The sequence below is a fragment of the Rhyacophila brunnea genome, unplaced genomic scaffold, assembly GCF_057557595.1.
Source record: "Rhyacophila brunnea isolate RB1 unplaced genomic scaffold, BYU_Rbru_1.0 scaffold_3, whole genome shotgun sequence".
Taxonomy (NCBI): Eukaryota; Metazoa; Arthropoda; class Insecta; order Trichoptera; family Rhyacophilidae; genus Rhyacophila; species Rhyacophila brunnea.
Genome location: NW_028232965.1, coordinates 1,953,992 through 1,971,817, shown reverse-complemented (window position 1 = coordinate 1,971,817; position 17,826 = coordinate 1,953,992). Strand labels below are relative to the sequence as shown.

Here is a 17,826-nt window from a genome sequence, read left to right as displayed (position 1 = left end):
AAATAATTATGCAAATTGTCTATGTATCTTTGAGCATTGCGACGCTAATTTGAATACTACGGCGCCGGTATTTTTTGTTATATAGAATAATTGTTAGGCGTGGGCATTATAATAGTAATAAATAATACGTCTCATCTGACCAATTGATCCTCCCAAGAATTCGCGCGGGAGTATAGACATAATAAAAAAGGTAGAACGACAGGTTGCCATATAAGGAGAAACCAAATGTGGCTTCCCACGACGTGTCCAAATTCGGCTCGGCAAATAGACGAATCGCAATATGCCGATTAAGGAAATTTCAAGATGCGGCCGCGGCGTGCAGTTCCCACATTTTAAAAACAAAACATTAGCAATTCATTTCTTTTATTTGGTAAATTTACGCGAAATAATAAAACCTTCAGTTATGTCCCCATGAAAAATACCGTTCTTAAATATGATTAAAATGCAACATCTTTCGAAGCATAACATCAAGATAAATTTATCATTTAACATATTTTATTATCGCTCCATACTTATCTTAAACCTACAAATAGCTACATATAAAAAAAATCTAACATGTACGTATGTATATACAGGCAAAACTCTACAAAACCTAAGAGTTGTATGCATTATTCTCTTCCCTTCCTTTATTTTTCGCCTATAAGAATATGCCGTCCCTAAGCAGTACATGATCTGCCTCACAATCGTAATGTAATATCAAACACTGCAACGAGTCAGGAGGACTAATGAATATGTTTAATAAAATAATGTTAATGTGATATTCTGAAGGTTGTTAAAACCTACTGTAAAATAATAAACTGTCTTGATACTGAAACCGAAATTTTGCCCACAGGAATGCATAGACCTCTAAATGCATTGCAAATTAAGTTGTTTGAGAAGAGTTAGGGTTAAACTTAATTGAATAAAAATGCGGAAATTTCTGTATTAAACGTATATATTAAATAATTATACATAAATAAAGACACTCTCGGACATATTTTTGGCGATGCCTACACACACTTTGAGGATGTGTTATGCGATTCATCAATATGTCAGGTAACGCAATTATCCTTTTATTGGACACGGATCGGGTGCGCGCAATATCAGTGATATCTGAAAATCCACTTTTTATAATGGAAATCATGTTTGTACCTCTAGCGGGAATAACAATCCAATAGAGATACGATAATACGCACATATACATTCAACTATTAATAGTTTGATTGACAAATAAGTGAGGAAATCGATACCACTCGTAGGGTCGTTATCTATTTAATTTCACTCGTTTTAATTTCGAGGCGCAAATTCAAGCTTAGTTACTAATCGCAATACATATCTACTTGCCGGAATATCCAATTAACTAAGTACCTAGTTGACGCTGGCTTATATAATTTACCGTTGATGTTTTTGAAGATTCTATTTTCTCGTAAGATGAAAAAATCATTTACAATGGTGCAAAAACTTGACGAGTTTCCCCAAGATAGAATCAAAAGCAATGAAATAAAATATATTTGGTGAGATCTTTGTACTAAGAGATAAAATATTGTCTTATCGTGGATTTGTTTAAATTGAATAGGCAATATAAATTTACATAATACACCGCTATGTAGGTACATACGTGCATAATTAAGACACAAACATTGGAAAGTGGGCTCGTCACGAGCGATAATAATATATTATCTTAAATCCATTGATATCATTCTTGGCGTAAATATCTTTGCTATAAATAGCTTGGGATAGCGTTCCCGTCACGTAGCGGCGTAGATCCCGAGACGCGTATTTGTGCTTTGGCGTAGCACCTATATGCATATACATATTATGTATATCTTGCGACAACCTTGATTGTGTAAACAGGCCCTTACAGCGCAATGTTTACCTATTTTCCGCGGCACCTACTTGTCATATCAGGCGAACTAAATATGTCGTAAAAGTTGAAATAAAAACTGTCCCAACGAAGGCTTACGTCGATATCTCAATTGCCGAGATTATCAGCTTATTTCGTTATCGCTGACAGCAAACAACATCGGCTTTATTAATTTTGTCGCCGAGGTGTTTATCTACCGAAACCGCGACAATGTTTGCTCACTATTCGATAGCCATTCGTACCGATCGGGTCTTTTCCGTTCTCGAAAAATATTCGCTTCGTTAGTGCTTTCTTCGAAGTGTGTTGAATATTAAAATTACCCATCGAATTTGGAAGGAGTAAAGGAATGTCGCGACACGAAGTTTTCATCATCGTCCGCTACAGATCTGACTTGAATTTTAAAAACTCTTCGATCGTCTTAACACTTACATTTTTCCCATAGAAGAAACCGTGTGAGCGATCCACTAAAAGTGAGCCTTATCAACGACAGAAGAAGACTCTAGTGTTTTGGAGTACGTTATTGTGTTAAAGAAAACGGTGGTAATTGCTGAAGAAATGGTTCTCACACCAAGTACTGAGGGAGTTCGGAGAGCTGATGAGAGGGCAGCAAGGATTGCTACCCTAACAGACCAGGTGGCGGCGTATGGAGCTCTGGCGGACCTGGCTTGCGTTGTAGCTGTTGCTGCTTTACAGGTCTTGGAAATATACCATTAAATTATATTCATGATACATCATCCTAGCGGATACGTCCTTTTAAGAGGAAAAATGAGATGGTTTTGAATCATTAAAAATTTCCTACATAATAATATTATCTAAAGAACTGATTCTTTGAGCTACATTAAATTTATACACTCTGTATAAAACTGTCCTTCGCAAATCTAAACATCTAAACATGACGTATTACCAAATACTTTGAATAATGGTTCTGAGAGGAGGGTAGACTAAGGTATTATCAATAATACCGGCTTACAAAAAACACTTCCTCTATCCACGGCCTGTGTCAAATCTTCAAACCACATCACACGTCAAATTGTTTTGCATAATTACTAAGTACCTGTATCATATTATGTGAGATATTTTATTCCTTTTCCTTGCAGCAGCTATACAATACAATTTATAATATGCTTATGTTCCATTCGATTAACGATTCATAAATAAATGGTTCCTAGTAATTATTATGTTAGTTTCTTCCGTATTTTTAGATTACCTCTATTACATGATTTAATATTTCGATACGGTATATTTATATCATAATATTATACCAATCTACCTACTCAAACTAGTAATAGTTTTCATCCGTATGATAAATAAAAATCTAAATAATAATTTTATATCCTTGTAGATACAATAAATTGATATTTTAAATACATTTTAGCACTAAATTCATGAAATTTATTGATCAATTGATATTCATATATTAAAAATATTTAACTGATAGGTACGACTTTTAAATCACAACTATTATTGATAATTGTATAATTTATAATTCGCAATCGATTATAGTTTACTGATTCACTACCTCACATGAAAAAATGGGAACCTATTTTTTTGTAAAATCAATATTTTTATGTGAAGGTAGTAGGTACTAATAAACTCAAATATAAGTTTTCGTACTTAAAATTTGTTAACGTTTACTATGTGAACGAAACACGTGAATACCGAGTCATATTTTAATTTTCGTGAACAAAATACTTAGTAAACCAAGTCATAACTCGGAAGAGATAAAATTGATACAATCTATAATTATTATTAATTAATAATATTAATTTGGTTTTCACAATTACTCAACCACGCGACTTGATTGTATTCACTTATTATATTGAATACATTAATAACCACCACTCGTTAGACTGATAATAATGTCCAGGTAGATAAAGAAAAAAGAGATAAATAATTTTTGCTTGCAAAACTTAACTGCGCATTTTTTTTCTTTTTGCGTGATATATTAATTTATTCAATCGTAATAAATTAATTAAACCTGTTTTTTTAATGTTACATCATACCAATTCAAATAATAGTATATTATGTATGTATCGTTTTCCCAAAATACAATAAAATGCCGTACTATCTTACTATTAATACAATATACCTAGTAACTTAATTAAAGCAACACCTGCTGAAATGAAATAGTGGTTGGATCAGAAATATTTATAAATAATTATATAGCCACCTATATTGTGTATAAATTGTGTAATAATGGCATTCTTTTTTTTACAGTTCAAACGGATGCTGAACAAGGAATTGAGCCACTTCTCCGAATCCAGTAAATCAGGAAACCAGATCTCTGAATATATCTGCTCGACTTTCCTTGGTGAGTTTATTTACTAATATTATAATTTAATAGCTACTTATTTAACTACATATAAAATTAAGATAGGTAGGTAGTAGGTAAACGTAGGTATCTTCAAGTTAGCATAACCGGTGCATCGTGGGACCCTGTCAGATCAAAATATTTAATTAATCATTATGGATTATTTTGTAATCGTTTGCATTGTATTTTAAATTTTTTTGCATAATTAATTATTCAATTTACAGTCGACATTGCCAATCGATTTTTTCTCTTTGTCAAAAGAACATCCTTATTTATTATTCTCTTTCTCTATGGTTACGTCATTGACATTATGACATTGGCGATTTATCAAACTGTCAAAGTAGTGTCAACTAAACGCGACAAAACTTATTATTGCGATATTTGTTGAGAAATATCAGATTTGTGTTTTATAGATGATCTCCTTTTTTTACAGACAAACAGCAAGAATTAGACATACCTTCTTTGCACGTCGAAGATGCAGTCGATCGCTCCACCAAAAAGAAAGATAACGGCAGGCCGCGACATGCGGGGGCTTCTAGCACCATGTCCCAGGTAGATACCCTAACAACTGTTTAATTTTCATTCTAATGACACCTTTATTTAAATATCTTTGCCATGAGACCCTTCATTGAAAACTCTATTAAGTATCACTGCATCAAAAATGTCGGAAGATGTTTTCAAATCAGTATTTTTACGCTTCTCTGACAATGCTTGTCGACAGTTTCCTGCATATTTTACATGTTGTCAACGTAATAATATGATTGTAGTATTATTTAGACACTACATTAACGCAAACAGCAGCATAAATCAATCTCAAGTGTACTAACTACATAAACATAACCTTATCCTTATCGCTCTACCGTCTTAAAAGTCACTTTTATTCACATTGTTCTTGAATAAATATTATATGAAGTCAGGGTTGCGAGATCTTTCTAACTTTCTTCCTCACATTTACAAGATACTGTTTAAAAGCTAGATAGTTTAAAAAATCTATAAGCTCTAATAAATAATTAAATGTTGTTTAAAAGAATTGGTTAGAGTAGGTATAACATACCTACTCAAGTTATTTTACTACGCATAATATAAATTTATTTTTGGTTCGTGGTTTGACACTCGAAATGTCTTCTGTAAAGATAATAAATATTTCTCTGTAAAAACCAGTTTTCTCCAGTTTGCTATCGTTAAATTTATCACAGCATGTGGACAATTTATTCTGATTTTTTTTTCGACCCCCCTATATTAATATGTCAGTTATATGATAATCTTGTTTATAATATTTTCCACGAAATTTGTTTTAATATTATCGCTCTGTAATAATAAGTTATCAGAGTAATTTTATATTAATTTAACGTAAAACAGACATTCGTGGCAATGAAACGGGACACAATGTGGCATACTTAACAGATCACTGAAATAGTTTGCTTTACGTTTCCAAGCCTCTCTTCCAGATATCTGGCGTCAAACGAGCATTGACTCATACAAATAGTTTCACGGGTGAGAAACTGCCTCGGCACGGCGTGGAGTGCGCGCGAGAGGAGGAGCTAGGCCGCACTCTGGCCGACGTAGACCGGTGGGGCGTCGACATCTTCCGAGTGGGAGATCTCACTGCCAACCGACCTCTGACCTGCATCGCCTACACTGCCTTTACGGTGAGTCTGTTAACTAACCCTCTGTTCTATGACCAAAATATGGACTTGTTTTGTAATATACCAGTTTGTATAGCATAATGATTGATGATTGTTTTACTACTACTACATAACTTACTGTAATTGGGCCTTGTGGCTTACAGATGCTCTGATGCTCTGATGCTCTGATGCTCTGATGCTCTGATGCTCTGATGCTCTAACTTGCGCAATGAGATTTATTTGCTATGACTTTACTGAAATTAAAAAGCATTTATTAATGTTACAAGCCTAAATGATCATTATTTAGATACCTACATGAAATCGCAAACAACAGTACAAAAACAGTCAATAATCAAACCAACAGGTAATCGTTTTTTTCTTTTTACAAGCAATACATTCAATGCTACCAATACAGAAAATATTCATTTCACTTCTGTTACTAACTAATTCAACTATACTTTCATTGTGGAATCATAATCATGTGTTGACAAAAAGTTCATATTACTCCCTATATTTATAGTCTATCAATCTCTTGAAGTCTACTGATTATTATTATAAAATAGCCTGAAATAAGCAGTTGTAAAACGCTACTCTTTCTTCTACAGAGCCGAGATTTATTGAAGACGCTGATGATTCCTTCGAAGACTTTCATAACTTTCATGATGACGCTGGAGGATCACTACGTGAAGGACAACCCCTTCCACAACTCTTTGCACGCGGCCGACGTGACGCAAAGCACTCACGTCCTCCTAAACACGCCCGCCCTGGAATCCGTCTTCACTCCGCTGGAGATCTGTGCGGCGCTGTTCGCGGCCACCATCCACGATGTGGACCACCCCGGCCTCACCAATCAGTTCCTCATCAACTCCAGCTCGGAGCTCGCCCTCATGTACAACGACGAATCGGTGCTGGAGAACCATCACTTGGCGGTGGCTTTCAAGCTGCTCCAGAACGAAGGCTGCGACATCTTCATCAACCTGCACAAGAAGCAACGCCAGACCCTGCGCAAAATGGTGATAGACATGGTGTTATCGACAGACATGTCTAAGCACATGAGCCTGCTGGCCGACCTCAAGACCATGGTTGAAACGAAGAAAGTTGCCGGTTCCGGAGTTCTGCTCCTCGACAACTACACCGACAGGATTCAGGTTCTGGAGAACTTAGTGCACTGCGCCGATCTCAGCAACCCCACCAAACCGCTTCCGCTGTACAAACGATGGGTGGGACTCCTCATGGAAGAGTTCTTCCAGCAAGGCGACAGAGAGAGGGACCAGAAAATGGATATCAGCCCAATGTGCGATCGCCATAATGCGACTATTGAGAAATCTCAGGTCAGTAATATATCCTATAAAATGAAAATATCTTCACTCTTATGAATAGATTATTCGTTGCAACTGCAATTTTTTTGTATAGTAACTTTTAATAAGTTACATATTTCAGCATCATTTCATTTTTTATTATGTTACTTTTTATCTTCAAACGATGCATAGTTTTTTTGTCTCCTTCGTTGACTCGTAATAAAAAAATGCATCTTGTAATTTAATAGGTGGGCTTCATCGACTACATCGTTCACCCGCTGTGGGAAACATGGGCGGATCTGGTGCACCCGGACGCCCAAGACATTTTGGACACCCTGGAAGAAAACAGGGACTGGTATCAAAGCATGATACCGCCTTCGCCTCCGCCTTCCGAAGAACCCGTCTCTCAAGGACCCGACCGCCCAGACAGCCGGCTCGACAAAATTCGCTTCCAGGTAATTATTTCATACCTCACGGCACGTGCAGTATAAAATTTAATTTGATTTTATTACGTGTTATTGATTGAACCATTTTCAAATCGCAGGTTACTCTGGAAGAAGGTGAAGGCTCGGAGGGAGAAGGCGGAATGTGACGGAGGTTGTTGGGACTTTGTAAAAAACTGACAGAGAAGGTGACCGGCTGGTGGCGCCTCCGACAGTGAAAGAAGGCCGCCGACCGTGACTATCGTATGGATCCGCACCGATCGTACCGTACGCTGAGTTTGGCTTACCTCCGCGACTCCGTTCTTTATTATTATTGTGCTGCTCTCTCTTGCCATGTTAGCTTTTCTATGTAGTCATATATTATGATAAATGTGTGATATGTTTTATTTTCCCTAAAAATGTTTGGCCGCTGAAACCTTACGGAAGGGTCCGGGCAGTCGGGAGCGTCGGCGGAGTTTAAAATAATATTTATTCGAGAAGACATAGTGTAAGTGTTAAAAAATTTAACTCGGTGTTTGTCGTTGATCCCGTTCCGATTCGTGCTCGCCGTGTTCCTTTTCTTTCTCGGCTATCTCTCTCGTGACGATGCGACACGCATATATATTTCAGTTGAACTGAAACGAAGGCAGGTCCTGTTATTTTAGTATTTTATTGTTGTTATGTATGATTTTTAAATGAAATCTTTGACATTGAAATAGAAGGATGCAATCTCACGCTCGTTTCTCGCGCGCCGCGACGATACGCATCGCCCGTGTCGGCGACGACGCCCGGTCAGACCCCGCCGAAGTCCGCCGGGCTTTTGTTTTGTTCCGTTCCTTTTATTGTACGTATCGACCCGTCATTACGTAAACCGAAAGATATTTCAAAACGAAACAACGGATCGGTTCATCGCCATCGCCCGCATCCGACCTTCAGTGTCGCCTATTCTGTTACCACCGAGATCAAAGTGTTCCTTTATTAAATAAGTAATCCATATGATTTCACACAATATTAGATATTTTATCTTGTATTAAAATTAAAATAAAATTACAAAAAAACACGCATCGTAGAAATTGATCGTAATGTAAACGGCCGGATATTCTCATGACGTGACGTGTACATAAAATGAACAAAATATATTCGGACCCCGTAACCGTTCGGCTCAGTGTCTATGAGTGTCAGCGCATGTCATGTCACCGCGACACAATAAAATTATTATCGGTTGTATTGCCATCGCATTAAAGTATTTATTTTCTTTGTTACGACAAAGATTGAATGACTGAATGTACATTACATAGGAATAACATTTGATCATCGCCAAATCTCAACTTTTGTGTATGTATTTAATTAATATGAGTAACGAGTTAAGTAAAAAAAAAAACCATATGATAAATTTGATCTGCGATGCTGGACATTGCGCATTAAATTTACTTTGAATTGAAATAGTTTATAATTAGTTATAACAATCAATGTGTCTAGGGTTAACTTGATATGGATTAAAGCAGGGTGTTTCACCACTATATATTAAGTTTATCAGTTCTTTAGTATTATGATATGATATATTAACACGTGTTTTATCTGTTTTAACAATTTTTCAAATTGACCTGAAAGCACATTCGAATTTTCAAATGATTGCATGCAATCCAGATTTTTGAAGAATATTCTTCAATTTGTTTGCATTTCAATTTAATAATTAATATCAGTCTCGTTTATGAGAAAACTATGTTTTATTTTAAAATACCATCACAATCTGTGTAAATCTCATTTGTAATAGAGAGTTGAATGTATTTAGTCCTTCCGACAGAGCGAGCCGGGCTGTCCCGGTCGTATGAAAACCAAATAAACTAGATAAAAATTACTAATCACAATATAACCAAAAATGATAGCTGTAACTACATAGCATCCTTAACAAAATAAAGGTATTTCTTGCGTGTGACGAAATATTATGCTGATGTTTTATTTTTTAGGTAGTCAAAGCAAAATAATCATATTAAATAATATGTATATCAATAGTTTATAGAAAGAGTCCTTCAGTGTCCACGTGATCTTTGAATTTGTTGCTAGTTGCGGGATACGAGACCCACACCTCATCCTCCATGCTTTCTTCTAGCTCGTAGACCTATCTGTTTACTGTTTCACTTTCTATTTTCCTATAGACGACTCCATCAATGAATTGTTTGTTATTGTTTAAAGCTTGTTTCATTCGCTTTCCATGTGAAGCATATAAGCTTTAAAAACCAATGAACATGTTGGATAAAATAATCATAACTTTGTCAAAATAAAAATTTTAATGTAAAGAAAGATATAGTATGATATTTATTTGAGTAAAGATTTTAGATTGTAAAAACATATTTATTGAACAAAAAATTATACCTTATTGGATTACTAATTGAGTTTATGTTTCGAAAATGTATAATTTACATGATTAAATTGTCAAGTAGTTGGAACTTGACCAAATTATTTGAGAAAACTTTTCCTTACAAACTCACAAGACTTTACATAAACCCTACATTCGGAAAATCACACAGCTGCCGCCCAACTGTTCACTCCTCGACTGAGAAATATATTGAATCTCTCACTCCCTTTATTCCCTTTCTTCACAACAATATAAAAATAGAGAATACTTGTAAAAAGAACGAAAACCGGATTACATGACATACTATTTTTTTCCACTTTGTACACAAAAATATTATATGTCAGAAATAGTCACTGATAAATATGTATTACAATCATAATCCCATAAGTACTAAAAACCATACATACTATTTGGTTTAAAAAAGACAACTCTGGTTTTTTTGTACTCTATGCTTTATTAAATTTTAAATGCATGGAGTTACACATAGTACATATTTCATTATTAATTGATGCATACCAAAACCTACTCTCAAATATTCAATATTTATAAGAAATATTGATATATTATCACATCCGAATCATTCTAAATCTTAAACAACATATAAGTTCACATTAAACCCTCGGATGTTAAGTTGGTATGCTTCATTATATTGTGATGAAGTCGATCTGACCTAAGGACATATGCAGCATTCGCTCACTGGGATTCCATCAAACAATTGTTTATACTTCTCACAAATTTCACATAGCCCCGAATCGTATTTCTTGAATGAGACTTCATTTGAATAAGTGTTACTTATGCCACTTCTACAGATGAAACTTTTATTTGGCCCGTCAGCAATTCTATAATGAGAATACATTGTACAGTGTTGAAACATTACATATATTATATTTAATCAGCAGTAATTATTAGTGAAAGGAAAGCATTACACAAATTTCATTAAATCAAGAATTCTGAAGGTAACTTTAAAAACTAATTGCTATAAAGATTCAATTCACTATATCAGGGTTTCCCAAACTTTTTCTGCAATGGAACACTTCGCAAACCCGGAAATTTTAACGGAACAGTTTATTTTTTAGGTTATTTATTAGCGCGGCTAACCGTTCTGTCAATTTTGGCAACTGTCGTTAAACTGACGAGACTTGTCAGCCGGTCAGGTAAAAACAATATACCCCATCTTTTTCATGCGCATGGTGTGAGAAAAGATGGTCCTCCACCTGTACCTAGATCATGGCCCCCACATCCCGAAGCGGGCCCCAGGCTAGGATCTTTGACGGGCCCCCTACTTATCACTCAGGTTAAAGGCAATGTGACAATCTACAGTTGTATATTCCAAATGGTTTCGACGTAAAATTAAGGGCATTTGTAGCGATTTTTTGTATTTTTAATACACCCACTTTTATGTTGATATGCACAATTATGGACATGTCAAATATAGACAATAATCAAAAATTGTATGGCAGAATCACGTATTATTAAATGTTAGTATGCTTGAAGTGAAACAGCACCGCAGGCGACATTTTTTTACTATTAGTGCATGTTTGTGATGTGTGTATATCTCACTTGGCTGATTGATGTCTCACGTCGAGCACCCTGTAAGCCCAGGCCTCCAGGCTAGAGGCCTGTCAGCCCCCACCCCCTTGTGGGAGCCATGACCTAGATATTTGAGGTCATAAACATCAGTGGAGATTGATCATCACTCGTCTTTCAATATGAAGAAGATTCTTTATTTATTTTAGTTTTACTTATTTTACTTCTACTTAGTAGAAGATCTTTAAATGTGTTGCAGTGTATAAAACCTTTCTAAATGGTCGCGGAACACCTATTCAGGTTCGGCGGAACACTGGTGTTCCGCGGAACACAGTTTGGGAAACCCTGCACTATATCATACCATACAGATCATAAACTCATGTACCATAGAAATCATGCAATGTTTGGATAACTTCTCGGACTTGGCTGTTTGACATTAACTTAAATCCTATTAACAAGTTACCTACCATGAAAATTATGTAAAGAAGGTAAGCAAAATACTGATAATTATGTATATAACTTTTGAACCACTCAATATAGTTCAATCAAATCTCAGTTCAGTCTATTGTCACAAATATGCCAAAATACAGTTATTTATGTAATATAATAAAACAAGAACATCAAAGATTTAAAGACACAAATTTATCCATGAAAGGAATAAAAATTTTAGTATCATTTTAACACCCAATTCACTCACTGTAACATGGAATGCCATTTACTAGGTACTATACTAAAAAAATTGCATCTGGCATACATTCACACTCTAACCATTGATTTGACACATAAAAATATGTATGAGCGAATGAAATCTATGCAAGTAAAATAAAACGAATTTATAAAATGACAGGCATCTATGAAAAAAATGCGAAACATATATTTATTTTATCGTGAATTCATATTTCGAGATTCAATTCAATTATTACACAGATCACAACGTAATTATTAACTTTCATGATATTCTTACACACTCAAAAGATAAGAGAAAGGAGAATGCAAGACAATTTTGATGCTCCCTTTACAACAGAGCACATCAGTATGCTTTCATTTTGATCTTTGCAGAATTATCAACTGTTATGCCAGATAGGGAGAGGAAATAAGCTAGATAGCAGAAACAGATGCTAGATTTTCTCAATACTGTTTCAAAATAGATTCAAGAAGTTTACTGTTTCATAAATAAAAATTAAACAACCTACGAAATTTGGTCATTACATACCTAAATATTGTGCTAACATTTATTTTATTAGTAAGCTAAAAGTCAGCATGTTGAGCTTAAACCATGTCTTGTATATAATATTCCACTTTTTTTTATGAGAAGTTTGCGGTGTAGTAAAACATTATATTTAATGCCAGAAGCCTATTAAAAAATATGAGCGAGATAAAAACCAAGGTGACAACTCGTCATCGAATAGCACAGAGAATCAAGATTATTGAGAATCATAGCAACATTAGCCACAGTTCATGCCAATGTTTGTTTGACATGTCTCCGATCCATCTCCTCAATTATTATCTCTTCTTGGGACCTTATGACTGACTTGTAAGCGCATCCCAAATGGATTAATCGATGGTTTAATGCAAAGATATTGTATGTCCAGTTTTTGTCAAAATTGAGTTAACATAATATTAATACAAAATGGTCACCTTGATCATCATATTGTCCTTATGCTGTATAAATATAATATGTCCAAATAGGATATTTAAGAAGATTCCGTATCATTCAAATACACAATATGTCCATTTCTCATGCATCTCGAATTTTAAACTTCGATTTTCTCAAAGCATACTAAACTAGACATACTGGACATACAATATCTTTGCACTAAAACATATTTGGCCTATGACTGACCTTCTCAACTCCAATTATTATTAATATGAAAAAATACCTACTGTTTGCTTAGTGAATGGCAAACTGACATCTGGCGACGTGGTACAGTTTTGGCATCAGAAGTATTAGCTTTCACCAGAGAATTTGTGGATTTCATCTTTGATGTTTTCCCATTGAATACTTCATTTATTCTTGTTTTTGTTACTATTTCAATTTTAGGTGCAAGTATTCCCTGAAGTAGAAAGACTTTAATTAAAAGATTCCATATGAGGCAATATTGTAGGTATATATCAGTGATGGCGATCCTATAGCACGCAAATGTTTTATTTTAAAGAGAGAGAAAATACATAAATAATAACAATAAATGACAGATTGCATTGTATAAAAAATAGCAGGTAAATACTCTTGAAGAATACGCATTATTTTTAATGTAAATATATAATTGGCTAGGTGGGGGGAATCAGGCGGCGGGAAAAGCAGTGTCACAAACCTCTGATTTTGATCGATTTACAATGCTTGAGACCACTGTAGCCAGAGAATGCTTGATCTGATCGGAGCAATTTTAGTATCAATTTATGCATAAAGAATCAAAAAAAGTAATACAGTAACAAAAAATCATTTCTACTCACAAAAATGGCTTTTCCAAATAAGAAACAAAAAGTTTGTGGAGCTTTTAGTAGTAATTCTGACAGACAGTTTCAAAATTGGTGTACCGAAATGTATGGCGTAATTGAAAAAAGTGATAAAGCTGTTATATGTGTGCTATGTTCTATAAGTAATATCTAGAACATCATATTTTTTTAATATTATTTTTAAAAAATATTTTTTCTCTATGAAAAACTGATCAGCACGTCAGATAGTCGAAAAATAATATTTGAGAAATTTTGGCACGCATACGTAAAAAGGTTCGCTATCCCTGGTATATATGGTAACGGTAGATGGATTAAGTGATTTATTGACATACTCACTGGAAATATTGGACTTGACTTCATTAAGAGTACAACAATGGAATTGTTACATAACTCATTATGATATAACAAATCTTCTAATACTCCTGTGAATTTTGCAAGAGTTTTTCCTTTCCCAAAAATACATCCCAATGGCGATTGAATGAGTTCGCAATGAAATAATTCATTACCTAAAAATATAATATGAGTATTAAATAAAATATTCAACGCAAAGGGTGACTTTTGGAAAGAGGTAGGCTGAGGAGATCAAAGAAAAAGAACACACTTGTCAGATACGGGAAATAAGAAGATTATACGATATTACTACTGATGAATAGGTACCTACTCATTAATGATAATCGACATTTATTTACGCCAAGACAGATGGCGCGCTGTGGTATATGTATATTTTTAAAGCGTTGCAGATTGTTTTGTAATCTGTATATTACTACATTCCTACATATACAACATCTGTCGGCAAATTATATTATCTTTATAGAATACAAAATAATCAAGTGATCATTTATTATAAATATGTCAATATGCAATTAAAAAATATTTTTCTTAAGAAGGTAGGCTTTAAATAATCGCCTAGTATGGAGTCTTCGCCACTGACAGCTATTATAAAGTTCATTGGTATTCAGCTTCATGAATATAACATGAGTATTTTCACAGCTTAGAAACAACCACGACAGACGAGCGTGGGTCCCGGGTTCAAATCCCCGGTCTGGCAAAATCACATGTTGTTTTTCAATGTAGGATAATTGGAGTATGGATAATAATAGGTTGAACAAGTGGCTAACATCCATTTCTCGTAAAAACAAAAATCTGTGGAGGCCCTTATGATCCTATTACGATCGGACATGGTAAAAATAATTCACAACATGCTATCTACCCTTATAAAATAGTGTTAGGTATTTATATGAATCAATGAATTGTTGGACTTTCTAAACTTCAATTGCCTACCTAAAGTATGTCAATTATGGTGGTGTTCACCCTGAAAAAAGGCTTTGAATTTTATTGATACCATAATTTTATTTTATGTTTATCATTCAATCAAGAAGATAGGTAAGTTAAATTTAAAACATGAGTTGCTGTGGTTGAATAGAATAGGAACTGAATACTATAACCTGCCAATGTTAATTATTGCTTATTTAATGTTGATCTTAAAAGAAAAAATAATAACGAGCATTAAACAGACATTTTTATTATTAGTCCGTTTCAAATCAACTATTGACATATTATGTAATAATATTATAAATAATGTTGATAATAAAATAAAACAAATGATTTTTGTTGATTTAAATTTATCGGCCGGTAATTGGAATCAATTTTTATATGAAAATATTTGACACCACCTAGTGGACAAATATCAGAGCCAATTGCAAAATGTATGTTTCTAGTAAGCAGAACTCTCAAACCATTCTATGCACAACTGAAAATAAAACTAAATAACGTCGCTGTAGGATTGGTTTATCGAATAGACCAAATGTTCAGGAGATGAAAAACAAATTTCATAATCCTATATTTAAATACATGGAGATATTTAAATTGTTATTTTTACAGCATACAAATGATGTATTCATTACCATTACAAAGTAATTTAAAGAAAAGCATGGTTCTGGTCCATTTAGATCATGGGTGGCCCACTGGTTGTCAACTTGTGGCCCGTGAAGCAGTGAGAAAATAAAAATAATATCAACTGTTGCCGCTAAATGTGCTAATTTCGCAAATTGAGATTCGATATTGGCTCAAAATTTTAAAAAGCACCGTGTGCTTCTTGCTGCATTTGCAACGCTATTCTCCGTAGACGTGAATTTATTACCGAGAAATTTACAAATGGAACATTGTGAAATATGTTGCGATGAACAATTAAAGGAGAAATTCCATTAGGTTGGTCTGGAAGAGTTTTACAAAACATATTTGGACAAGGAGAAATATCCTGCATTTTACAAACATGCTCTAATGATGACTTCGCTATTTGGGAACACTAACTTACACGTGTGAACAGCTTTTTAGTCGGATGAAGCATATTATCAAATCCCGAGTGAGAACACAAATCACCGATGTGCATTTGGAAAACATTACTGTTGCGTGTAGGAACAACCTCACTCGATATCGATATTGATGCACTAAGTAGTTCTGCCACACAAAATCAAACTTCTCACTAAAATTTATTATTTTTATATTATTTTGTTTATTTTTTATTATTTTAAAAAAGTCTAATTTAAAAAATATGTTTGATTCTCATTTTTGTTTTATTTTATTAATATATATAATATATATTTCTTTTTTGTTTTGTATAATAAAAAAATCGGTTGTGCGGCCCGGTAGGAAATCTCATTTTTAGAATCTGGCCCGACTGCTGAAAAGGTTGGCCACCCATGATTTAGATACAAAAAAACATTCTGCATTAAAAAGTTGATTTCGACAAAAACGGATTTTCGACAAACCAATCCTATAGCGACGATAATATAACTTAGAGCGCATTGCAGAACCAGCTGGATTAACTTGGCAATAAACACCATTTAGAGTGGTTAGCTCAACTTAGGTGCGTCTTGACCGTATTTTAAATAGTTTCGTTCTGGACCATTGCCTTATTTCTGTAGATTTACTACCTGCTATATGACGTACTATTATGTATGGATTGGATACTGTAGGCGACGCAATCTAAGTTACCGATATTAGCCTCCTAAAGGTAGGCTAATATCTTAGGAACTTACGCTCCTAAGTATGGTTCTGCAACACACTCTTAGACTCGTAGTTTAGATCAGTGTTTCTCAACCGGTAGTGTGCAGAGATTTTCTGGTGGTTCGTGAATTGTCGGCGTCCAAATGCCTATGCTAAAAATTCCGATAAAATCTTCAAAACCCGTGCACTTGCAAGTGTTTGTGCATTGTGTTTTTGTTCTTAAAATAGATTAATGGATTTTCATGACGAAATCAACCACGATCAGATGTTATTATACGTTACTATAAAAATAATAATTTTTATTTCTGCGTTAGCATTCCGCAAAACGTTTCTCCTATTTTCAGTACTTCGCATATGTAAAAAGGTTGAGAAAGTGTGTGAAAACTTTAGATGGTTATAATCAGCAATAAAGTAAGGGGTTATAGATAACAACACATACTATATACACATGATTAATAAGTACTTAAATCGATCAATTTCAACATTTTTAACGAATTTGAAGGGTTTCAAAATTGCGAAGTAATTTAGACAGGAGATAAAATATTTTGTGATGAAATGCCACATTGGGGAGATGGGGGGTATAAATATACCCAAAAAATGTGACATCATTTAATGACAACCTCTGAATAAGTTATTACAATTTAATCAAATATTAATAATTTATTAACATACGAGGGTGGGTCAATAATTCCTTAGAAAAAAGCATTAAAACAGTTTTTATTTTTGTATTTTTTTTTATTTCTCAACATAATCTCCTTGGAGCTCAATACACTTGGTTAGACGTTTCTCAATTTTTTTTAAACCGTCAGAAAAATAAGTTTTCGGAAGGTCCTCAAAATAAGCATTTGTCCGATCGATGACTTCTTCATTTGAAAAAAAACGTTGTCCACTTAGCCATTTTTTTAAGTTTGGGAAAAGGAAAAAGTCACTGGGGGCTAAATCTGGCGAATACGGTGGGTGGTCGACCAATTCGAACTTCAATTC

At 34.3% G+C, this 17,826-nt stretch overlaps 1 protein-coding gene across 7 annotated transcripts in view; it reads left to right on the top strand.

Moving 5' to 3' along the window:
* dnc (phosphodiesterase dunce) overlaps positions 1 to 7,945 on the top strand; it is an 847,926-nt gene extending 839,981 nt beyond the window's left edge. For 5 of the 7 annotated variants that reach the window (XM_085953044.1, XM_085953046.1, XM_085953040.1 and 2 more), the window contains 6 exons: positions 4,061 to 4,154; positions 4,588 to 4,706; positions 5,591 to 5,803; positions 6,385 to 7,110; positions 7,326 to 7,532; positions 7,622 to 7,945. In XM_085953044.1, the coding sequence (XP_085809170.1) occupies positions 4,061 to 4,154; positions 4,588 to 4,706; positions 5,591 to 5,803; positions 6,385 to 7,110; positions 7,326 to 7,532; positions 7,622 to 7,669 (1,407 nt within the window). In that variant the 3' untranslated portion in view covers positions 7,670 to 7,945. The remainder of the gene's footprint in view (positions 1 to 4,060; positions 4,155 to 4,587; positions 4,707 to 5,590; positions 5,804 to 6,384; positions 7,111 to 7,325; positions 7,533 to 7,621) is intronic. The other 2 variants (XM_085953045.1, XM_085953041.1) reach the window with 1 other exon arrangement.
* Positions 7,946 to 17,826: the final 9,881 nt, after the last annotated feature.